Genomic DNA, 26,063 nt, shown 5'->3' on the forward strand with positions numbered 1-26,063 from the left:
TGAAAATGATGCTAGTAAATAGATATGGCACTATGGTTAGGAAATATGTTGATAAAGTACTTTGAGAAGTGACCAGACAATATATTACTGCTTATACTTTACTGTTCTGGAAGTTCGCAATAACCATCACTGCTTTAATGTTCTATGCGGAAACAACCTGACTAAATTGTGATATCCAAAAGTGTAAATACCTTGTTAACTTTTGCAGTTTAGATGAAGAGTCTGGGACAAACATTGGAATGGTTCTCTTATGCCTACAAAAAAGCAAACCTCTAAAGTAAATTGCTAGTAATATTTCATTAAAAAACTAATTTCTGTGCTATAAAGATGTGGCACTTATAAAAATTTACCTATTATTACATGACTATGAACTAAATTAAAAATTGTAAAGGCAATTTGTACAAGATTAAAGGAGGTTAATGCCTGGTTCTGGTATTGAGTACCACAACCCATCCAGTATTGTACCTCTGTTACACTTAATTATAATTATAGGCACATTTCTTGCAGCCGATTGGAAGAAATTTGCAAATTTCTTCCAGCAGTCTTTACAAATTACTTGCAATTTATTTCATGTACAGAGAAACTCTCCATCAACTAAAGAAAAAAAAGTTGAATACATTGAACATTGCAAAGGCTTTGGGTCTTGACAACATCTGCCTCTCATGTTGAAGACAGTGCACCAGAGCTAATTGCTGTACCTGCCAGTTTCAGTACAGCTATGACACTGACAGATATTGCCCAGGTACACCCTACTCACAGATCTGGTTAAATTTGTCATGTGTTATCAGCCCCTCCTAACCATCAGTAAATGAGGGAAAGCGTCATCTTCATCAGTCTCCATCGAGTAGCACCTCTCACCGTTGACTCGCTCACAGATACGAAGTCAAGTTCTGACAGGACAACTTCACTCCAAACCTCATTACAAATTTTGAAATTAAATTCAAGATATTTCCTCACTGGATCTGCAAAGCTTTCAAAATTAACATAAGAACATAAGAAATAGGAACAGGAGTAGACCATCCAGCCCCTCAAGCCTGCTCCAGCATTTAATAAGGTCATGGCTGATCTTCTTGTGTTTTAATTTCCACATTCCCATCTAACCTCAATAACCTTTGATGCCCTTGCCAAGCCAATCTTATCTACCTCTGCCTTAAAAATATTCAACGACCCCACCTCCATTACCTTCTAAGGCACAGAGTTCCAAAGTCGCACAACTCTCAGAAAAAAATTTTCCTCATCTCTGTCCTAAAAGGGCGACCCCTAGTTTTAAACCAGTGCCCCCTAGTTCTGGACTCACCCATAAAAGGAAATATCCTTTTGACGTTCATCTTGTCAAGGCCATTCAGGATCTTGTATACTTCAATCAAATCACCCCTCACTCTTCTAAACTCCAGTGGAAACGAGCCCAGTCTGTCCAACCTTTCCTTATAAGACAACCCATTCATCCCAGGTATCAATCTAGTAAACCTTCTTTGAACCACCTCCAATGCATTTACATCCTTCCTTAAATAAGTAGACCAAAACTGCACTCAGTATTCAAGGTGCAGTCACACCAATTCCCTGTATAGCTGAAGCATAACTTCCTTACTTCTATGTTCAATCCCTCTTGTAATAAAGGATAGAATTCCATTAGCCTTCTTAATTACTTGCTGTACCTGCATACTAACTTTTTGTGACTCGTGCTCGAACACCTAGATCTTCTCTGCATCTCCGAATTATGCAGCCGTTCCCCATTTAAGTAATACGCCGCTTATTTGTCGTTCTTGCCAAAGTGAACAACTTCACATTTTCCCTTATTAAACTCCATTTGCCAGACCTTTGCCCCCTCACTCAACCTATCTATATCCATCTGCAACATCATGTTCTCTTCACAATGTACTTTCCTACCTATCTTTGTATCACCTGCAAATTTAGCTACCATGTCTTCACTCCCCTCATCTAAGTCATTGATGTAAATTGTAAAAAGTTGAGGCCCCAGTACAGACCCCTGTGTGACTCTACTCGTCACATCCTACCAATCCAAAAAAGACCTATTTATGCATACTCTCTGCTTTCTGCCGGCCAGCCAATCTTCTATCTAGATAATATGTTACCTACACCACGTGCTTTTATTTTCTGTAATAAACTTTGATGTGGCACCTTATCAAATGCCTCCTGGAAATCCAAGTACAGTACGTCTACAGGCTCCCTTTTATCCACTGCGCATGTTACTCCTTCAAAGAACTCTAATAAATTGGTTAAACATGATTTTCCTTTCACAAAACCATGCTGACTTCCTGATTGCCTTGAGCTCTTCTAAGTGTACAGCTATAACCTCCTTAATGATCGAATCTAATAACTTTCCCGCGACAGACGTCAAGCTAACTGGCCTATAGTTTCCTGTTTCCTGCCTCCCTCCCTTCTTGAATAGAGGGGTTATATTTGCTACTTTCCAATCTAATGGAACCTTTCCAGAATCTAGCAAATTTTGGAAAGTTAACACCAGCGCATTAGCCACCTCTTTTAAGACCCTAGGATGTAGTCCATCAGGACCCGGAGACTTGCCAGCCTGCAGCTCCATCAATTTGCTCAGTACCGTTTCCCTAGTGATTTCAATTTCACCAAGTTCCTTTTTCCTGTTCACCTACCAATTTGCAGCTATTACTGGAATGTTTTTTTGTATCCTCTATAGTGAACACAGAAGCAAAATATTTGTTCATCTCTTCCGCCATTTTCTCATTATCTACTATTAACTCCCCATCGATACTCTCTAGAGGACCAACACTCAATAAACTTCTTTTTTCCTTTTTAAATACCTGTAGAAATTCTTGCTATCTATTTTTACATTTCTAGCTAGCTTCCTCTCATACTTTAATTTCTTTCTCCTGATTAACATTTTAGTCATTCTCTGTCATTTTTATATTCTGTCTAATCATCTGTCCTGCCACTCGTCTCTGCGATGTTGTATGCTTTTTCCTTAAGTTTGATGCTTTCCTTAACTTCTTTAGTAAACCAGGGATGTTGGGTCCTCCCCTTAGCATTTTCTTTATATTAGGAATGTACTTATTCTGAGTACTCTGAAATATCCCCTTAAATGTCTGCCACTGCTTCTCAGTTCACTTCAGCTAGCTCAGCTTTCATCCCCATAGTTGCCCTTATTTAAGTTTAAGTCTTAGATCTACTCTTCTCCCTTTCAAACTGGATGTAAAATTCAGTCATATTGTGGTTGCTGCTACCTAGGGGTGCCTTTACTTTGAGGTCATTAATTAATCCTGTCATGTTACACAATACCATGTCTAATATAACCTGCTCTCTGGTTGGTTCCAGAACTATCATGAAAACATTCAAAGAGCTCCTCATCCAGGCTCCTACTGCCAATCTGATTTTTCCAGTTTGTGTGTAGATTAAAATTACCCATGATTATTGCCGTCCCTATATCACAAGCACACAATATTTTCTCTTGAATACTTTGTCCTACACTGTGACTTCTGTTAGGGGGCCTGTAGACCACTCCCACTGCTCTACTATTCCTCATCTCCACCCAAACCGATTCTACATCCTGATCTCCTGAACCAAGGTCATCTCTAACTATTGCACCAATGTCCTCTTTAATTAACAGTGCTACCCCTCCACCTTTACCTAGCTTCCTATTCTTCTTGAATGTCACGTACCCTTCAATATTAAGGTCCCAATCTTTGTCGTCCTGCATCCACATCTCCATAATTGCTATTAGATCATATTTATTTACTTCAATATGGCCAATCAATTCATTTACTTTGTTATGAATGCTACATGCATTCAGACAGAGAGCCTTCAGTTTGTCTTTTTGTTACCTTTGTAACATTTAGTCTTGACTGTTGATATATTCTGAGACTTTTTCTCTCTGTCCCCCATTTCTCATATTACTATTTTGCTCTCCTGTCTTGGCTCTATACCTTGAATTGCTACCTTTACCCAAGCTTGATCCCTCACCCCTCTTTGGTTTAAAACCCCCTCTACTTCCCTAGTTATGCGATTTACAAGGACACTCCCCAGCATGATTCAGATGTAAACCGTCCCAACGGTACATCCCCTACTTTCCCCAGTACTGATGTCGGTGCCCCACAAACGGAACCCATTTCTCCCACACCAGCCTTTGAGCCACACATCCGTCTCTCTAATCTTATTTTCCCTATGCCAATTTGCATGTGGCTCAGGTAATAGTCCAGGGATTATTACCTTTGAGGTTCTGATTCTTAATTATGAACTTAGGTCCTCATACTGACTTTGCAGAACCTCTTTCCTAGTTCTGCCTATGTCATTGGTACCTACGTGGACTACAACAACTGAATCCTCCCCCTCCCTCTGCAAGTTCCAATTATTCTAATACTAACCATAAAATGAATTGAAAAACATCTATGACTTACCTTCCAGGAGTTGTGGGAACGTGAACACCTCCATAGCCACGGACCACATCATTTCCAAACAAATCAGCTCCATACACACTTATAACTATCTGTGGCCCTTAAGAAAAGGACAAGCAAGGGTACTCATCTAGTGTACGTGCTTCAAGTGATTAACATATATAATAAAAATGTCATACTGAAGGCATTCTGATTTCATGAAATGTGCAGGTTACGTTTTTATGATGATCAATTTAAAGATTTAAAAGCTATGAGTTCTTTCATTTAAAAATAAAAGATTTCTTGAATTAAAAAAAAGACAAACTTACAGCCAAATGGGTTAGTGCTCTTGAATGTGATCTCCATTGGAAAGTTCCACACAAAGCATTGATTGCAATCCCTATTTTTAGAGGTGATCTGGGATATCCCTTCCTCCAGACCCTAAAAGAAGAAAAAAGCAGAAACAATAAAACCACAAATGTTATTACAAGGAGTAAGCTTTTTCCTGCAGATAGTCTTCCACTCCACATGCCCTATGCAGCTGCTGACATTCCATAACTGACTACCAAGCCTGATGCCTCTGAATAGAAGCACAAATGAATTTGGTAACTGGCTGCTGAGGTGATCTTGCATCCTACCTCTCTACAATGTTGTTGAAACTCCACAGCAATTCCAACGTGGCATATATCTGTATTAAGGGAACTGAATTTTGTTATAAGAGATGGATAGTATTGGAGATTATCAAATTGCAAACTGGATAGCTAAACTTTGCTTTTACTCTTCTAACATTATGTGCAGTCTTTACTGGTTCTCTACTGCCCTCAAATGTGAAGTAGCAAGAATACAACAACGAGAGCATTTTTTACTGTAGTATATATTTCAAAATTATTTCTAATGAATGGAATCTATTTTAATTATCATGAACAGATGTTGCCTGTTTAAACCCCCCCCAATGTTTCAAAACATTGATTATAAAGGTGAAGAATATAATTTTTTCATCATACACAAGTCTGAGGTGATGCATTTGGGGAGGTCAAGCAAGGCAAAGGATTACACAATAAATGGGAGCATACTGGTGTGTAGAGGAGGTGAGAGAGACCTTGGAGTGAATGATGTCCACAGATCCCTGAAGGTAGCAGGATAGGTTGATAAGGTGGTTAAGGCATATGGCCTTTCATTTATTAGCCGAGGCATAGAACTTAAGAGAAGGGAGGTTATGCTGGAGCTATATAAAATATTAGTTAGGCCACAACCAGAATGCAGTTCTGGTCACCTCATTACTGAAAGGATGTAATTGGATGAGAGAGGGTACAGACGAGGTTTACAAGGACGTTGCCAGTAATGGAAAATTGCAGCTATGAGGAAAGATTGGATAGGCTGGGGTTGTTCTCCTTGGAACAGAGGAGATTGAGGGGAGATTTAATTGAGATGTACAAAATTGTGAGGGGCCTGGTTAGAGTGGATGGGAAGGGCTTATTTGCTTTAGCAGAGAGGTCAGTGGGGGGAAATAGATTTAAATGATTGGTAGAAAAATTAGAGGGGAGTTAAGGAAATTTTTTTTCACCCAGGAGGGTTTTGGGGGTCTGGAACTCTCTGCCTGAAAGGGTAGTAGAGGCAGAAACCCTCAACTTATTTAAAAAGGTATCTGGATATGCACCTCAAATGCCGTAACCTGCAGGGCTACGGACCAAATGCTGGAAAGTGGGATTAGGCTGGTTGCATCGTTTTTCAGATAGTGCAGGCACGATGGATCAAGTGGCCTCCTGCTGTGCTATGAACTTTCTAATGATTCTACATGGTATTCAACTAATATCAAGATCTCATTTGCCTAGTTTGCTATTTCAATTTTCAAACTTAATTTGTCTGACCATAGAAAATTTGAATGAAACTTAAGAACTAGGGGGAGTACGCTGTATGGACCCTCAAGCCTGCTCTGCCATTCAATAAGATCATGACTGATCTGACCTTGGCTTCAATTCCATTTTCCTGCCTGTTCCCCATAACCCTTGACTCCCCTGTAGTTCAAGAATCTGTCTAGTTCAGCTTTGAATATATTCAATGACTCAATCTCCACAAGTCTCTCAGGAAAATTCCCCCTCATCTCCAACTTAAATGGACAGCCTCTTATTCTGAAACTATGCCCCCAAGTTCTAGATTTCCCCACGAGGGAAAACAGCCTTTCAGCATCTACCCTGTTGAGTCCCCTCAGATTCTTTGTGTGTTCCAATAAGATGACCTCTCATTCTTCTAAACTCCTATGAGTATGGGCCCAAACCGCTCAACCTTTCTTCATAAGACAACACCTTCATCCTAGTGAACCTTTTTCTGAACTGGAGAGCAAAACTGAATGTAGTACTCCATATGTGGTCTCACCAACACTCTGTACAGTTGTAGCACTGCTTTTATACTCCAACCTCCTTGCAATAATCTCTTCAGTTTGCTGAATTAGCGCTGAACAAAAAACTAATGTCATAACCAGTATTTCTGGAAGTTAATATAGAATCACACATTGGAATGGAGTAAGAGGAAGAGCCTTTAATTACTCCATACACAAGTTCACCTACAGAAACCTTTTTTAATGATTGCCTTCTTGGAACTGAAAGTTAGAAATACCCAATGTTTGTCACGGCTCAGCTTTAAAGTAAATATTTCTTAAAATGTTCTTTTACATTAAAATATCCTCAAAGCTGTCAAATATGGGAATAATTTGCAATACCTGGTCCCAACTGGAAAAACTGGTAGATTATCCTGTCAGGTTGCAAGACTTTGGAATTAACTATTGCTAACCTTTAGTAATGCATGTGAATAATCACACCAGGTAAAAGATAATTAAATGTTTATATTTCTCAGCTTTTTGCATGGAGAAAAGTAATTAATTTTAAGGATAGCAAGAGGCTTCAGAGAACAACCACCGATGGAAATCCATGTGATGATGGATTAAACAGTGTACAGAAATTATCCCCATAGACATACATACACAGTGAATGACTGTTGATCTGTGTTACTGTGCTTTGCAGAAAAGTTTACTATGCAAAGTTTACTATGAACTGTTTTATGGATTTTCAAGATTTGATCCATGACATTTAACGATGGGAAACCTGACATTCAACCAGCTCCAACAGGAAATCTTTTTTAATGCTCTATATTCCCTTGAGAAATAAGACTATGGTGTATTTAGACAGATGTGGAAATCATTTAAAAATTCAAAATATCATGAGAGCACAGAAATATAAAATTATGTTCCTAAAATTATTTTTTATCAAGTGAACTAACATTTAGCATAAGGAAAAACAATTTTCAGTGGTGAAACTTTTAAACCAATAGGAGAGCCAGGGTCTTGCAAATTAAAATTATTAAGCCATGCATTTCAGAAGATCTCAGGAAGGAAATCTGGTCTGTACAAAGCTATCTGATTTAATCTTGGACTGCTGTTGGGACACTATCGTTTTGCACCTATCATTGTGGAGAAAAATCACTTCTGAATGCTGTTGAATGACCTGCTGAAAAGGGCATGCATATGGATATTTGGTAAGGAGTGGCAGGGTTAGATGTGTTACCCTATAGGATCCACATTTTCTGCATAGGCTCATGCATCTAGAATGGCCACTTGAATGAGATACTGGAAGACTGCCAATAATTATGGAGCAGCACTCAAGCAAGAATTAACGCCTAATTTTGTATGTCCTGTCCAGAAGGAAGAAAAAAAAACTTAGTATTAATGGTACTTGGAACTTGCATTTTTAAACAACATTCTGATGAGAAACAATATCAAATTCAATTAAAATCCACTGATGTCTAGCCACAGAGACTACAACTCCCCCTTATAAACCAATAAATATACCAAAGAACCAATAAAATAAAAGCAAAATACTGCTGATACTGGAAATCTGAAATAAAAACAGAAAATGTTGGAAAGACTCAGCAGGTCTGGCAGCATCTGTGGACAGACAAACGGAGTTAATGTTTCGAGCCCATTTGACTCTCCTTCAGAGCTGGAGAGAGGTAGAAATGTGACGGATTTTATACTGTTGGGGGAGGGCGGGGTGGAGCAAAATACAAGGTCAGGGATAGGTAGGTGCTGAGGAGAGATTTGACAAAGATGTCATGGACGCAAGGCAAAGGGAGTGTTAATGATAGTGTTAAAGGCTAAAGAAGGTGCTAATAATGGCATACAAGGTAGCAGAATGTGTTAATAGCAGAACAAGGGTCAGTACACTGTGAAAGCAAAACAAGTTACAGATGGCCCTGTGGTGGTGTTTGGAAAGAAAATTAAAATAAGATCAAAATGGAGAAGAGAGTTTATGGTCTGAAGTTGTTGAACTCAATGTGAAATCTAGAAGGCTGTAAAGTGCCTAATCGGAAGAGGAGGTGCTTTCCTCCAGTTTGCATTGGGCTTCACTGAAACATTGCAGCAGCCCAAGGGTGGAAATGTGGGAATGGGGGCAAGACAGTGAATTGAAATGGCGAGCAGCAGGAAGGTCTGGGTTATGCTTTGCAAACTGAGCAAAGGTGTTCCACAGTGGTCACCCAGTCTGCGTTTTGTCTCCCCAATGTAGAGGAGACCGCATTGTGAGCAGCGAATACAGTAGACTAAACTGAAGGAGGTGCAAGTGAATTGCTGCTTCACCTAGAAGGAGTGTTTGGGGCCTTGGACGGTGAGGAGGGAGGAGATAAAGGGGCAGGTGTTATACCTTCTGTGATTGCATGGGAAGATGCCATGGGAAGGGGATGCGGCATTGGGGGTGATGGGGGATTGAACCAGGGTGTCATTGGAGGGAACGGGCCCTACAGAATGCTGAAAGGGGAGGTGAGGGGAACAAGTCTTTGATGGTGGCATCATGCTGGAGTTGATGGAACTTAACATTTGAGTTCAACAACTTCAGACCACGAACTCTCTCTTCCAATTTAATTTTTTTTTAAATTCCAACCTCTCCCCCACCCAACAGGGCCATCTATAAATTGTTTTGGTCTCTCAGAGTGCTGACCCTTGTTCTACTATTAACACATTCTGCTACCTTACCTTTATGTAATTATTAGCACCTTCTTTAGTCTTTAACACGACCATTAACACTCCCTGTCGTGTCCATGACATCGTTGTCAAATCTCTCCTGAGCTCCCACCTATCCCTGACCTTCCATTTTGCTCCACCTGCTCCATGCATCTGACACCTCCCCCCCACCCCCAAAACAATATAAATTCCATCACATTTCTACCTCTCTTCAGCGAGAGTCATAGGGACTCGAAACGTTAACTCTGTTGCTTTCTCCACAGATACTGCCAAATCTGCTGTGTCTTTCCAGCATTTTCTGTTTTTATATCAAAGAACCATTACTACTTTCGCTTACCAGGTGAAACGAAGTCTATTCACACTACTACATTAATACAAAGCAGTTTAATTTCATACCACCATTAAAGTTATAATGTATGTAAACACAGCCTAATTCCAGAATCAGGGTTTCAGCTTGTACTTCTGATATTATACTGAGGCTTCCTAAAAGAATTGCAGATTGCCAACAGCTTATATTTATACAGCACCATAATGTCTTAAATGTCTTAAGGTGCTTCAGGGGAGCATTATGAAACAAAATATGACACCGCCCCATCAGTCTACTCTCGATCATCAGTGAAGTCATAGAAGGGGTCATCAACAGTGCTATCAAGCAGCACTTGCTTAGCAATAACCTGCTCACTGATGCTCAGTTTAGGTTCCACCAGGGCCACTCAGCTCCAGACCTCATTACAGCCTTGGTTCAAACATGGACAAAAGGGATCAACTCCCGAGGTGAGGTGAGAGCGACTGCCCTTGACATAAAGACCGCATTTGACCGAGTGTGGCATCAAGGAGCCTTAGCAGAACTGGAGTCAATGGGAATCAGGTTGGAGTCATATCTAGCACAAAGGAAGATGGTTGTGGTTGTTGTACAGGACATCACTGCAGGAGTTCCCTCAGGGTAGTGTCCTTGGCCCAACCATCTTCAGCTTTTTTTTTCATTCATTGGATGTGGGCGTCATTGGCTAGACAGCATTCATTGACCATCCCTAATTGCCCTGTTCAGAAGGCATTTAAGAGTCAACCACATTGGTGTGGTTCTGGAGTCACATGTAGGCCAGACCAGGTAAGGACAGCAGATCCCTAAAGGGCATTAGTGAACCAGATGGGTTTTTACAACAATTGACAATGGTTTGACAATGACAATCATTAGACTTTTTATTGAATTCAAATTCCACCACCTGCCATGGCGGGATTCGAATCCTGGTCCCCAAAGCATTAATTCTCCAGTGACAATACCACTACGCCATCGCCTTCCCTAGTTGCTTCATCAATGACCTTCCTTCCATCATAAGGTCAGAAATAGGGAGGTTTGCTGCTGATTGCACTATGTTCAGCACCATTTGCGATTCCTCAGATACTGAAGCAGTCCATGTCCAATTGCAACAAGACCTGGACAATATCCAGGCTTGGGCTGACAAGTGACAAGTAACCACACAAGAGATAGGCAATGACCATCTCCAACAAGAGAATCTAACTATCGCCCCTTGACTTTCAATGACATTACTGTCACTGAAATCCCCACTATCAACATTCTGGGGGGTTACCATTGACCAGAAACTGAACTGGACTAACCATATAAATACTGTGGCTACAAGAGCAGGTCAGAGGCTGGGAATCCTGCAACGAATAACTAACCACCTGACTCCCCAAAGCCTATCCACCATCTACAAGGCACAAGTCAGAAGTGTGATGGATTACTCCCCACTTGTCTGGATGGGTACAACTCCCACAACACTCGAGAAGCTTGACACTGTCCAGGACAAAGCAGCCCGCTTGATTGGCACCACATCCACGAAGATTCATTCGCTCCACTATCGACACACAGTAGCAGCAGTGTGTACCATCTACAAGATGCACTGCAAGAATTCACCAAGACTCCTTAGACAGCACCTTCCAAACCCATGACCACTACCAACTAGTAGGACAAGGGCAGCAAATAGATGGGAACACCACCACCTGGAAGTTCCCCTCCAAGTCACTCACTATTCTGACTTGGAAATATATCGCCGTTCCTTTACTGTCGCTGTGTAAAAATCCTGGAACTCCCTTCCTAACAGCATTGTGAGTGTACCTACACCACATGGACTGCAGTAGTTCAAGAAGACAGCTCACCACCACCTTCTCAAGGGCAATTAGGGATGGACAATAAATGCTGGCCCAGCCAGCAACGGCCACATCCCATGAATTAATTTTAAAAAAATAAAAGATTGGCCACATAAGGAGAGTATTAGTTGCCCTTGGACTGGGTGGCTTGCTTGGCCATTTCAGGGGGCAGTTGAAGGTCAGCCGCATTGCTGTGGACCTGGAGTTGCATGTGGTCCGGACCGGGTGGGGATGGCAGATTTCCTTCCCTGGGGACATTGGTGGACCAGATGGGTTTTTGAGGCAATCAATGACAGTTTCATTACTTGCTTTAAATTCCAGATTTCATTAATTGAATTTAAATTCCACCAGCTCATGTGATGGGATTTGAACCCATGCCCCCTGGGCATTAGCCTGGGCCTCTGGATTACCTGTCTACCAACATTATCACTGCCATCTCCCCATACAGATTAAAAAGGGGACCAAACATGGCTGCCTTACTATGTGATTTCACATAGTTCCCTTTTCCAAATATGGTGTTGTGCTTCAGTGGATTAGCCACAATTTGGGCTATTGTTTACAGGCATTCACCCTGAGGGTTTGTGACAATCACTGTCTTAGTTTCGGAATGACCCATTCAAATCAGGAAACACCTTTATGGATGGCTTTAGGAGGTGAGTAATGACAATTCTTAGTCTGGAATGTGTTCTGTAATGTGACAGGATTAATTAATGACCTCAGAGTGAAGGCATCCCTAGGTAGTTGCGACCACAATATGATTGAATTTTACATCCAGTTTGAAGGAGAGAAGAGTGGGTCTAAAACTAGTATTTTAGAGTTAAATAAGGGTTTCTATGTGGGCGTGAAAGCTTAGCTAGCTGAAGCGAACAGAGATACTAGGCAAGGGGATAGATGAATAGAGAAGCAGTGGCAGACATTTAAGGGGATATTTCAGAATGCTCAATAAGTATATTCCTACTAAAAAGAAAAATTCTAAGGTGAGGACTCACTATCCCTTGGTTAACTAAAGAAGTTAAGTAAAGCATCAAACTTAAGGAAAAAGCATATAACTGCGCAAAGATGAGTAGCAAGTCAGATGATTGGTCAGGATATAAAGAACGGCAGAGAATGACTAAAAGGTTAATCAGGAGAAAGAAATTAGAGTATGAGAGGAAGCTAGCTAGAAATGTAAAAACCGATAGCAAGAGTTTCTACAGGTATTTAAACAGGAAATGAGTAAAGTGAATGTTGGTCCTCTAGAGAGTGAGAATGGGGAGTTAATAGTAGATAATAAGGAAATGGTGGATGATATGACCAAATATTTTGCTTCTGTCTTCACTCTAGAGGATACAAAAAACATTCCAGTAATAGCTGTAAATCAGGAGGTGGAGGGAAGAGAGGAACTTGGTGAAATTACAATCACTAGGGAAGCAGTACTGAGCAAACTGATAAGAGCTGCGGGCTGACAAGTCTCCATCCTAGGGTCTTAAAAGAGGTGGCTAGTGAGGTAGTAGAAGCATTGATGTTAATTTTCCAAATTTCTCTAGCTTCTGGAAAGGTTCCATCAGACTGGAAATCGAAAATATAACCCCTCTATTCAAGAAGGGAGGGAGGCAGAAAACAGGAAACTACAGGCCAGTTACATTGGCTTCTGTTTTGGGAAAGGTGTTAGAATCAATCGTTAAGGTGGCTATAGCTGAGCACTTAGAGAAACTTAAGGTAATCGGGAAGAGTCAACATTGTTTTGTGAAAGAGAAATCATGTTTAACCAATTTATTGGAGTTCTTTAAAGGAGTAACTAGCGCCGTGGATAAAGGGGAGCCTTAGGCGTACTGTACTTGGATTTCCATAAGGCATTTGAAAAGGTGCCACATCAAAGGTTATTGCGGAAAATAAAAGTTCATGGTGTAGGGGTAATATATTAACATGGATAGACAATTGGCTGGCTGGCAGAAAACAGGGTATGCATAAATGAGTTATTTTCTGATTGGCAGGATGTGATGAGTGGAATCTGGTAGGGATCTGTAATGGGGCCTCAACTTTTTAACAATTTACCTCAATGATTTAGATGAGGGCAGTGAAGGCACGGTAGCTAAATTTGCAGATGACACAAAGGTAGGTAGGGAAATATGTTGTGAAGAGGGTATAAAGAGGTTGCAGACAGATATGGATAGGTTGAGTGAGTGGGCAAAAAATCTGGCAGATGGAGTATGATGTGGGAAAATGTGAAGTTGTTCACTTTGGCAGGAAGAATAAAAAAAGCAGAGTATTACTTCAATGGAGAAAGACTGCAGAATTCTAAGGTGCAGAGGGATCGAGGTGTTCTAGCACGTGTCACAAAAAGTTAGTATGCACGTACAGTATTTAATCAAGAAGGCTCATGGAATGCCATCCTTTATTACGAGAGGGATTGAACATTAAAGTAAGGATGTTATGCTTCAGTTATACAGGGCATTATTGAGACCACATCTCGAATACTGTGTGCAGTTTTGGTCTCCTTATTTAAGGAAGGATGTAAATGCATTGGAGGTGGATCAGAGGAGGTTCACTAGATTGATAGCTGGAATAAGCGGGGTGTCTTATGAGGAAAGGTTAGACAGACTGGCTTGTTTCCACTGGAGATTAGAAGAGTGAGGTGAGATTTGATTGAAGTATAAAAGATCCTGAATGGTACGAACAAGGTGGACGTCAAAAGGACATTTCTTCTTGTGGGCAAGTCCAGAAATAAGGGGCACTGTTTTAAAATTAGGAGTCGCCCTTTTAGGACAGAGATGAGGAGAAATTTTTTCGCTCAGGGGGTTGTGCGACTTTGGAACTCTGTACCTCAGAAAGCAGTGGAGGTACGGTCATTGAATATTTTTAGCACAGAGGTAGGTAAATTCTTGTTAGGCAAGGGAATCAAAGATTATCGGGGACATATGCGAACGTGGAGCTCCAAACACAAACAGATCAGCCATGATCTTATTGAATGGCAGGGCAGGCCCGAAGGGCTGAATGGCCCAATCCTGCTCCTATTTCTTATGTTCTTAATACCATTCAGGATCTTTTATACTTCAATCAAATCACACCTCGCTCTTCTAATCTCCAGTGGGCCAAAATCTTGGTCAGAGAAGTGGATTTTAATCCGTGCTTTAAAAGAGGAAAGCAAGGTAGAAAAGGCGTAGGGAGGGTATCCCAGAGATTAGGGCCTAGGCAACTGAAGGTGTGGCCCCTATTGCTGGAAAGGTTAAAATTGGGGAGCTCAAGAAGCCAGATTTAGAGGAACACATATGTCAGAGGGTTGTGGAGATTACAGGGATGAGGGAGGCTGGGGGCCAGGGTGGGGTGTGGGCAGGTAGAACGTGCAGCCATGGAGGAATTTGAAAACTAGGATGAGAATTTTAAAATCAAAACATTGCTTAACTGGGAGCTAGCCAATGTAGGTCACTGAGCACTGGGGTGATAGGTGAACATTCTACATCTTGATCACCTTAGTTCTAGAGATCAAGATGTAAAATCAGTTTGGATAGAGATGAAAAATAGCAAAAATAAGAAGTCTCTTGTGGGAATGGTTTATAGCCCATCTAACAGTAACCACATGTAGGTTGGGGTATACAGGAAGAAGGAATGGGAGCTTGTGGGAAAGTACGGTGATAATCATGGGTGATTTCAATCTACTTGTAGATTGGATGAATCAGATTGGCAAAGGTAGCCTGAACAATCAGGTAATAGTGTTTTTGGGACAGTTTCTTAGAGCAGCATGTTCTAGAGCCAACCAGACAGCAGGCTATACTAGATCTGGTAATGTGCAATGAGACAGGATTAATGAATGACCTCATAGTAAAGGCACTCCTAGGTAGCAGTGATCATAATACGGTTGAATTTCACATTCAGTTTGAGGGGCAGAAGAGTGGATTTAAGACTAATGTTTTAAACTTGTAAGGGCAATTATGAAGGCATGAAGTCAGAGCTGTTAAAAGTGAACTGCGGAATTAGGTTAAAGGATAGGTCAGCAGAGATGCAGTGACAGACATTTAAGGAGCTATTTCAGAATACTCAAAAGATACACTCCAATGAGAAAGAAACACTCTAAGGGCTGAATTTTTCATCCAGCAGGCGGGTGCGTGCCCGACCCGAACGGGAGTAAAATAATGCACGATGGCGTCGGGTGAGCATCACAACGTCATCACACACTTGCTCGATATTTCGCTTGATGGGCGCATGCCAATGCCAGAGCGGCGCCCGCCATTAATGGAGCATTGCCCACCATTATTTAAGCAGCCACTTAAGGCCCTTAACAGTCCAATTGGCTGTGATTTTTCCTTGCCCGTGCAATTTTCTGCTCATCGCACAGGCAAAAACGGGCAGACGGCCAGCCGGCATTTTCACAAAGCTCATCCAAGGGCAGGATAAAAAAAGTCAGCAGCATTGCCAGTGTGAGTAGTCAGGAGTTTTGGAGAAAGTTTGCAGCTGGTTGCTTATTGGTACTTGGCAGCTTCATCTCTATTCAGGGCTTCATTCTTAGCATTTCCGGACATCATTTCAGGACTCATTGTTGTCTGACAGGCCCCGGGGGATACGGACAGAGCGGACTCTTCCAGGTGTCAAACAGCCTTCCATTACCCCGGTAATGGGGATTGTGGTCTCAGCTGGAGGCACCTCCTCTGAGGAGGAAAAGAGGGGCAGAAGGGAGAGGAAGCCAGGTGTCCCTATGCAGCTTCCAGGGGAGGGACCTGTGGGAGGACAGGCGCAGGGCCAGAAGGTAGTCCAAGGCGGAAGGGGCCACAGAAGACTCCACTATCCTGCTGCCAGCAGCTACCTCAATATGTCTGAGGTCCAATGCCGAAGGAGGCTCCGCCTCTCAAGGGAGAGCGTGACCTCCATTTGCCAGATGATTGGGCCTGAGATCAGCTCCGACTGGGTGGACACCCCATGCCAGTGGCTCTGAATGTCACAGCAGCCCTCAGCCTCTATGCCTCCGGCTCCTTCCAGTGCTCAGCGAGGGACATGTGTGGAGTCTCCCAATCAGCTGTCCACAGTTGCATCAAGCTGATCACGGAAGCTCTGTTCAGGCAGGTACTGTCCTTTATTCTTTACCATATGGATGAGGCCAGCCAGGCTGAGCGAGTCAGAGGCTTTGCAGCGATTGCTGGGTTCCCCCGTGACAAGGTTCAAATCGACTGCACGTGGCCATCAGGGCACCAGCGGGTCAGCCGGCTGCCTTTCTCAACAGGAAAGATTCCACTCCATGAACGTGCAGATAGTGTGTGACCATAGGATGAAGATTCTGCGAGTCTGTACAAGGTACCGTGGCAGCTCCCATGACGCATACATCCTCAGACACTCCCAGGTGCCGAGGCTCTTCTGTGCTCCAGCCCAACTGTTTGGATGGCTGCTGAATGACAAGGGCTATCTGTTGAAGAGGTGGCTCGTGATGCCTCTCTGCCACCCAAGAACAGAGGCAGAGAAGTGTTACAATACGAGTCATGCCTCCACAAGGGCAGTGGTAGAGAGGATCATAGGTCTTCTCAAGATGCGTTTCCGATGCCTGGACCGTTCATGGGGAGCACTACAATACCCCCTCAAAGCAGGCGTCACTGATTGTGGTTGCATGCTGTGCTCTTCACAATCTGGCACTGGCAAGGTGGGACCCACTGGTGAAGAGGATCATGAGGCAACTGCACAGGACACAGGTGATGAGTCCAGTAGTGAGTCCGAAGATGAGCACAGTGAGGAGAACGCTGAGGACATGGAGCCAGGTCTCGGTAACCTGCAGGGAGGCAGGGACACCTTGATCCAACACTCCTTCAGCTAGGCTACCAAAGATCAGCTTCAACTGCATGCCAGGGCTACCTCCTCCATCCCTGTTGTCTGAAAGGACCCTTTCATTTGAACACAGAGGGTACTCAGTGCCTGTGCAATAAAGTTCAGAGCCACCTACATCCAGCATTACGTACTGATGTTCCCTGCACCAATGAAATACAAAGGTGAAGCATACTCAGGCCATGAAGACAAAAACACAGTTTATGTCATTCTGATAATTCAATAATCTTAACAGAAATGTTTCTGGTATATAACTGGACTAGTATATATAAAGTTAACAACAATGAACACAAAATCACCCGTGACCTGTCCCTCTTGTGCTCATGGTGCCTTTAACTTACGTTTGTGAGTGCTACGTTGAGATGCTCCCCCCTTACAGGCACCGGCATCGGAGACAGCCTGCTAACTCTGCTGGCCTTGATGGTCATCCCTGGCCAGTGGAGCCTATGCTGGCTCCAACTGGGAGGAAGCAACCAGTGCAATGGCTGGCATCTCCCCTGTCGCCACAGCCTCATCAGATGCCATGGTCACTGGTGGAGGGGCGGAGGAGCTGCTGCCATCATTCAGAGCAGCCTGAGAGGAGCCCACAGAGACAACAGACAGCTCGTGCACCAATGTGAGATCGCTGTGGACCTCCCTGCACACCAGTGATGGTGGGGCACCTAACTGGGATACTGTGTGCCTCATCCATCTCCCACACTGACACTGACCGCCTGAGGTCAGTGCCTGTATGAGAGCCTGCAGGTCCAAGCGCAACCCCAGGAACCCCTGATTCTGTCCCTGGAGCTGCCTCTCCATGACAGTCGCCACTCTCAATGGAGGAGACAATGCGCTCGGCCATGACTGTCAACGAAGTGTTCACACTCCTCATGGACTCCTCCATCATGGAGTCCATGGCACGCAGATCCTCATGGATCTCCACCAGATCCTCCTGCACATCTTGCTGGACATCCAGCATCTGCCGCCTAATGGACGACTCCAGGGGCTCATCATCAGACTGAGCATCGCCCTGGTCCCTAGCAGTCCTCTGACTGCTGTCGCCCTGGGCGCACTCTGCCTCTGTCTGCAAGCGAAGTGCTCTCACCAATGTGCACCGAGATACTAGCCACCACTCTTAATGTCCACTGAGGTGCTGGAATATGCGCTTGTGCCTGCTTCAGAGAACGGGTGTGACACAGGTGCAACTGACACCCGGTGGTCCTCCGATGTCAGGGGTGACCCTTCAGGGTCTGGAGATCGAAAGCCTGCTGGCAAACCTAAAAGGGAGAAGGAGGACATGTCATTAGTTAAAGTCATCACACTGTCACTGAGTATGCCAGGTACCCTGGTGAAACAACGGAGATCTGCATCATGGTGCCCTTGTCTTCCAATGATCAATGGGGGCTCCAGGTTCAAGGCTCAAATCAATGAATGGTTGCACAAGCCAAAATTCTCTCTGTGCACTGCACTCTTACCTTCGTCTAGCACCCCCGCCTCTCCACACCTGGTTGCACGCGAGGCATGCCAGCTCTCAAGCTCCAGGGTATCTTGCTCACACCTTAAAAGGATTAGGAGACTAGCGGGGCCTCCGCTGGTCCGTGACCTTTCTATATTGTTGTGGGCAGTCTTCTCCTGAAATAACAGGGGAGCTCTGATTAGTCCAATCTGTACCTGCAGCACCATTGCAGCCTGCCCAACCTCAGCTGAGGAGCACCTGGCAGGGCACTTCCGAGTCATGGCCTTCGAGCCACCAGGCACTCAGTCGAGGCAGTCAAGGCTCACCCCCTTGGCCAGCTCCGGCATGATTGACAGTTGGCACTCAGACTCGAGCACCCGAGGTCCACGGGAGGACGGCCAGACCTTAACACATCTGCACACTGACCCATGCCAACATGGTACTCACCCTTCCTAAGTGCAGCAGGTCTTTGAAGCGCTTCCGGCACTGCACCCAGGAGCGCCGCACCACGTCATAGCTGCTGACCAGCATTGCCACCTCCTCCCATGCCCTCCTGGTGAGGTGCAGTGGCCTCCTCCTCCCATTCCTGGGATAACGATGTCCCTCCTGGCAGCCACCTCATCCAGGAAGACGGAGAAGCACTCATCAGAGAAGCGGGTGGCCAAGTGCCCACCCGACCTGCTGCGCCCAGCTGCACTCGGGTCCATCTTGCTGGCTCAGGGAACGTCCTCTGTGGCAGTCTTCCAGGCTGGTCCGATTTTAAACCAGCCGCCAGGTCGCCATTGGACCCAGCAGCTGACAGGCCTCCGCTCCCACACGGCCTTTCCCAGCCAGTGCGGAGCCACGTTTCACACTGGGCGGGCCTGACAACAAGGTTAAAAGGTAGGGCAGTAGAGATACAGTGGCAAAATTCTAAGGAGACATTAAAACTCTCAGCAAAGATTTATCCCAGTAAGAAAGAAAGAAGGATGCATCATCTGTGAATGAATAAGGAAGTTAAAGATTGTATCAAATTGAAAGAAATAGTGTTTAAATCTGCAAAGATTGGTGTTAGGTCAGAAGATTAGTCAAATTTTAAGAACCAGCAAACAATGACTAAAATAATATTAAAGAGGGAGAAAGTTGAGAATGAGAGAAAGCTAGCTAGTAATATAAAAACAGATAGTAAGAGCTTCTACAAGTATTTAAATAAGAAAAGAGTAACTAAAGCTAGTGTTGGTCCTCTGAAGAGTGAGTCTGGGCAATTGATGATGAAAAACAAGGAAATAGTGGAGGCGTTGAACAGGTAATTGAACAGGTCTGTCTTTAATGGAGAAGATTTAGAAAACTTCCCAAAGATACTTGAAAATCAAGAGGTGAACAGGAGGGAGGAACATAAAAACAATCTTCATCATTAGGTAAAAGATGCTGGGAAGAACGTTAGACCTAAAGGCTGACCAGCAGTCCCCAGGACGAGACGCCTGCACCCGAGGGTCTTAAAGGAAGTGATGCAGAGATAGTAGATGCATTCGTTATAATCTTCCAAAACTCCTTTGGTTCTGGAGGGGTCCCAGTGGATTGGAAAATAGCTAATGTAACACCTTTATTTAAGAAAGGAGGGAGACAGAAAGCGGGAAACTACAGGCCAATTAGCCTAACATCTGTCTTAGGGCAACTGCTAGAATCCATTATTAAGGAGGTTATAGCAGGACACTTAGAAAATCATAATGTGATCAGGTAGGTAATGGCTTTGTGAAAGAGAAATTGTGTTTAACTAATTTATTAAAGTTTTTTAAGGAAGTATCAAGCAAGGTGGGTAAAGGGGTACCTGTAGATGTGGTGCACTTGGGAGTTCCAAAAGACATTTGATAAGGTGCCACATCAAAGGTTACCACAAAAAAATAAGAGAACATGGTGTAGGGAGTTACATATTAGCATGGATAAAGGATTGGCTAGCTAACAGGAAGCAGAGAGTAGGGATAAATGGATCTTTTTCAGGTTGGCAAGCTGTAACTATTGGAATGCCACAGGGATCAGTGCTAGGCACAATCCACATCAATGTTTTGGATGAAGGGATCAAATGTATGGTAGCTAAATTTACCAATGATGCCAAGATAGGTAGGAAAGTAAGTTGGCAAGAGGAGATAGAGAGTCTGCAAAGGGATATAGTTAGGTTAAGTGAATGGGCAAAGATTTGGCAGATGGAGGAAGTATGAACTTGTCCACTTTGGCAGGAAGATTAGAAAAGCAGTAGAGTACTAAAATGGAGAGAGATTACAGAACTCGGTGACACACTCCAGGTTCAGAAAGTTAGTAAGCAAGTACAGCAAGTGGTTAGGAAGACAATGGAATGTTGTTTTTTTTTGTAAGGGGAATGGAATGTAAAAGTAGGGAAGTTTGACTGCAGTTGTACAGGGCATATGTGAGACCACATCTGGAATGCTGTGTATAGTTTTGGTCTCCTTATTTGCAAAAAGATATAATTGCATTAGAAGCAGTACAGAGAAGGGTCACTCTACTCATTCTAGGCTTATCCTATGAAGAAAGGTTGAACAGGTTTGGCATATACCCATTGGAGTTTAGAAGAATGAGAGGTAATCTTATTAAAACATATAAGATCCCAAGGAGATTTCATAGGGTAGGCACCAGGAGGATATTTCTACTTGTGGGGGAGACTAGATCCAGGCGACACAGTTTCAGAATAAAAGGTCTCCCTTTAAGATTGAGATGAGGAGAAATTTTTTCTGAGGGTTGTTAGTATGTGGAATTCTGTTCCCCAGACAGCAGAGGAAGCTGGGTCATTGAATTTACTCAAGGCAGACCCCACCACCGAACATCAAGCCACTGTTTCCAGGACTGTCACTGACCTCATCTCTGGAGATCTTCCCTCCACAGCTTCCAACCTCATAGTCTCCCAAACTCGGACAGCCTGCTTCTACGTCCTCCCCAAAATCCACAAACAGGACTATCCCGGTAGACCGATCATGTCAGCCTGTTCCTGCCGCATGGAAATCATTTCATCCTATCTTAACTCCATTCTCTCCCCTTGTCCAGTCTCTTCCCACCTACATTGGCGATTCCTCTGATGCCCTAATTCATATCAACAATTTCCAGCTCCCTGGCTTCAACCACCTCCTCTTCACCCTAGACATCCAATCCCTCTACACCCCCATTCCCCACCAGGATGGTCTGAGGGCTCTCCGCTTCTTCCTTGAACAGAGGCCCAAACAATCCCCATCCACCACAACTCTCCTCCATCTGGCTGGACTTGTTCTCTCACTGAACAATTTCTCTTTAAACTCATCTCACTTCCTCCAAATAAAAGGTGTGGCTATGGGTACCCGCATGGGCCCCAGTTATGCCTGTCTCCTTATGGGGTATGTGGAACATTCCTTGTTCCAGTCCTACTCAAGCCCCCTCCCACAAATCTTTCTCTGGTACATTAATGACTGTTTCGGTGCCGCTTCATGCTCTCATCTGGACCTGGAAAAATTTATTAATTTTGCTTCCAATTTCCACCGCTCCATCACTTTTACATGGTCCATCAGTGATGCTTCCCTTCCCTTCCTTGACCTCTCTGTCCCAATTTCTGGTGATAGGCTGTCCACCAATATTCATTACAAGCCCATCAACTCCCATAGCTACCTCGACTACAACTCCTCACACCCTGCTTCCTGCAAGGACTCCATCCCATTCTCTCAGTTCTTTCGCCTTCATCGCATCTGTTCTGATGATTCCACTTTCCAAAACAGTGCTTCTGACATGTCTTCCTTCACCAAGGTTTCCCACCCACGGTGGTTGACAGGGCCCTCAACTGTGTCCGACCCATCTCCCACGCCTCTGCCTTCACACCTTCCTCTCCTTCCCAGAACCGTGATAGGGTCCCTTGTGTCCTCACTTTTCACCCCACCAGCCTCCGCATTCAAATGATCATCCTCCGCTATTTCCACCAACTCCAGCATGATGCCACCACCAAACACATCTTCCCTTCACCCCCACATTGGCATTCTGTAGGGCCCGTTCCCTCCGGGATACCCTGGTCCACTTCTCCATCATCCCGTAAACCTCAACCCCCTCCCACAGCACCTTCCCATGCAATCGCAGAAGGTGCAACACCTGCCCCTTTACTTCCCCCCTCCTCACCATCCAAGGGCCCAAACACTCTTTTCAAGTGAAGCAGCGCTTCACTTGCATTTCCCTCAATTTAGTCTACTGCATTCGCTGCTCCCAATGCACTCTCCTCTACATTGGAGAGACCAAATGCAGACTGGGTGATCGCCTTGCGGAACACCTTCGGTCTGTCCGCAAGCATGACCCAGACCTTCCGGTCGCTTGCCATTTCAACACACCACCCTGCCCTCATGCCCACATGTCCGTCCTTGGCCTGCAGCAACGTTCCAGTGAAGCTCAACACAAACTGGAGGAACAGCACCTCATCTTCCAATTAGGCACTTTACAGCCTTCCGGACTTAACATTGAGTTCAACAACTTCAGGCCATTAACTCTCTCCTCCATCCTCACCCCTTTTTGATCCCTTTTTTTCAAATATTTATTTTTTAATTTTTATATATATATTTTTTCCCACCTATTTTTATTATTATTTTTAAGTTTATTTCCACTCATTGTTTTATCCCCACCTTTTAGTCTATTTCAGTCTTTTTTCCCCACACCTTCCCCTCCCCCCGCCCCACCCGCACTAGGGCCATCTGTCACTTGCTCATTCTGCTTTCTGCTCTCCTTTAGCTAGTTTCACCACTATCAACACCCCTTCGACCTTTTGTTTATTGCCTCCACCTATCACTGGCCTTCTATCTAGCTTTACCTGTCCCACCCCCTTAAACAGTATATATTTCACCACATTTTTACCTCTCTTTAGTTCTGAAGAAGAGTCATACGGACTCAAAACGTTAACTCTGTCTTTCTCTCCACAGATGCTGTCAGACCTGCTGAGTTTTTCCAGCAATTTTTGTTTTTGTTTCAGATTTCCAGCATCTGCAGAATTTTGCTTTTATCTTAGACAGAATTTTTTTGGACAGGGGAATAGGGGGAGCAGAGGAATAGAATTAGTAGCTAGGGAGTGGAGTTTGGAACCGGTACCGAAAACAATGGACTCAGTCTTCCCAATATGTAATTGGAGGAAATTTCTGCTCACCTAGTACAGAATGTCATAATTTAGCAACAGTCAAGGAGCCTAGAGAGGTGGTAGTGAGCAGGAGCTGGGTGTCCTCAACGTACATGTGAAAATTGGTGCAGTTCTTTCTGATGATGTCATCGACGGCTGGCATGTAGATAAGAAACAGGAGGGGGTCACCAGAGGTAATGTGCAGGTAGAAAGAAAAGCCATTGCAAATGATATTCTGACTATGATTAGACAGAGAAGTATGGAACCACATGGAAGCAGTCCCACCCAGCTGAATGATAGTGGAGAGGCACTGAGGAAGAATGTTGTGGTCAACCATGTCAAAGGCTGCAGACACGTGAGGTCTGAGGAGGGAAAGACTACCTTTTTGTCAGTCACATAGGATGTCATTTGTGACTTTGATAAGAGCCGTTTCAGTACTATGGCAGGGATGGAAACCTGATTGGAGGGATTCAAACATAGAGTTCTAGCAAAAATTGGAATGGATTTGGGAGGCAACAACATGTTCAAAGATTTTGGAGAGGAAAGTTAGGTGGAGATGGGGTGTTAATTTGCAGGACGGTGAGGTCAAGGAAGTTGGGCTTGAGGATGATCTTTTGGGAGGGGTGATGGCAGAAGATTTAAAGGAGAGAGGACGAACCTAATGAGAGAGAATCGTTAACAGTATCGGCTAACATGAGGGACCAGGAGGTGAAGTTGGGTGGTCAGCAGTTTAATGGGAATAGGATGGAGGGAGCAGGAGGTGACTCTCATGGACAAGATATGTTCAGAGAGGACATTGGGGGAGATAGGTGAGAACCTAGAAGAAGATGCGAGTTAGGGTTATTGCAGGGGAGAGCATTAGAGGAAGTTTAGCCAGGTGGGCAAGTGGAAGGGAGGTACGTGGCAGAGGCAGCTGATCAGATGATCTCGATCTTAGTGATAAATAAATCCATGAGCTTCTCACACTTATTGTTGGAGGTGAGGGTGGAGGGGATAGGGGAGAGGAGTTTAGGAAGATGGTTTACAGTACAGAAAAGAAGCCAGGTATTATCTTTGCGTTCCAGGATGATCAGTTTTAGCAGACATGATTTTAAGCAGACCAGCCAGATGTGGCAGTAGATGTTGTCCACTATATACTTTCATGACTGCATCCCTTGGACTTCAAAGAGCAGAGATAAGGACCGTACCAGGGAGAATAAGCATGGTGAGAAAGAATGGTTTCATCAGCGACTACAGTATCAAAGGTGGAGGAGGTGCAGTTGAGCAAATCAGTAGCTGCAGAAATGTTGTGGCGAGCAGAGGGCCAAAGACCAAACAGTTGGGATTTTGAAAATGCAATTGTAAGTGAATCGGGGGATAGTTTTTTCCAGGAATGGATGAAGGAGGAGGTATGGTTGGGCCATGGAGCGGCAACGTGGATGGGGATTGATACCTAAGGAAGTGGTCAGAGATTGCCTTATCTGTAATGGATATGGAGAGACTAGCATGCTCATGTGAGGTGGCAAGGTGAAGGGAGTGGCCATGAATATGGGATAAGGAGTTGATATGGAGGGAGAGATTTATGCAGGACGAGAGAACAGTGAACTCAGAGGAGAGAGAACATTATGAGTTGAGATTGAGGTTGAAATCACCAAAGATGAGAAGTCATTTGGTGCAGAGAATGAGGAAGGAAAGTTGTGAAGATAGCTCGGTGGGAAAAATGTTATCACTGCACAATTTTAGCATTGGTGCAAAATGAGAACAAAACTAGTAAGGGTGAATGTTCCAATTAGCTTCCAGTGGGTGAAGCTCTGCATCAGGAGCAAATGATAAGATTGCAATTAAGAAACTATACACTGTAGTGCAAACAGACTGTAGGAATGCACAACAAGTAGTTGCTGGTCAAATTGGTCATGAAGTGTAAGATAATGAAGTTCAGGATGATTACAAACACACAGCTAAAAGCATCAACACAAATCTGTCCTGATTTTAGCAGGAAAAAGAGGTTAAAATTATAATTTTGCTCTCTCTAAATAAGGCTGATAGAACAATTATTCTGACATTGAATTACCATATTCTAAAAGATCAAGCAATTTTAAAAAGCACAACTGACTGGAGGAAAAACTAATTTTCAAATAAATTAAACTAAAGCATTTATCAACAAGTGAAGTGTAATGTAGGCACAACCCCATTAATTTGTCACAACTCCTTTACATGGTGAATGGTTTCAAAGAGTATAAATAAAATTAC

General features: G+C 43.8%; 1 protein-coding gene across 3 annotated transcripts in view; it reads right to left on the reverse strand.

Moving 5' to 3' along the window:
• Window positions 1-26,063, reverse strand: part of b9d1 (B9 protein domain 1) — a 49,456-nt gene that overhangs the window by 11,602 nt on the left and 11,791 nt on the right. For 2 of the 3 annotated variants that reach the window (XM_078558962.1, XM_078558963.1), the window contains exons 3-5: window positions 4,691-4,802; window positions 4,386-4,482; window positions 192-254 (exon numbers count right to left, since the gene is read on the reverse strand). In XM_078558962.1, coding sequence (XP_078415088.1) covers window positions 192-254; window positions 4,386-4,482; window positions 4,691-4,802 — 272 coding nt within the window. Of the gene's footprint in view, window positions 1-191; window positions 255-4,385; window positions 4,483-4,690; window positions 4,803-7,918; window positions 8,046-18,382; window positions 18,401-26,063 lie in introns of those variants that run through there. The other variant, XM_078558965.1, reaches the window with a different exon arrangement.

The sequence above is a fragment of the Cetorhinus maximus genome, chromosome 15, assembly GCF_964194155.1.
Source record: "Cetorhinus maximus chromosome 15, sCetMax3.hap1.1, whole genome shotgun sequence".
Lineage (NCBI taxonomy): Eukaryota > Metazoa > Chordata > Chondrichthyes > Lamniformes > Cetorhinidae > Cetorhinus > Cetorhinus maximus.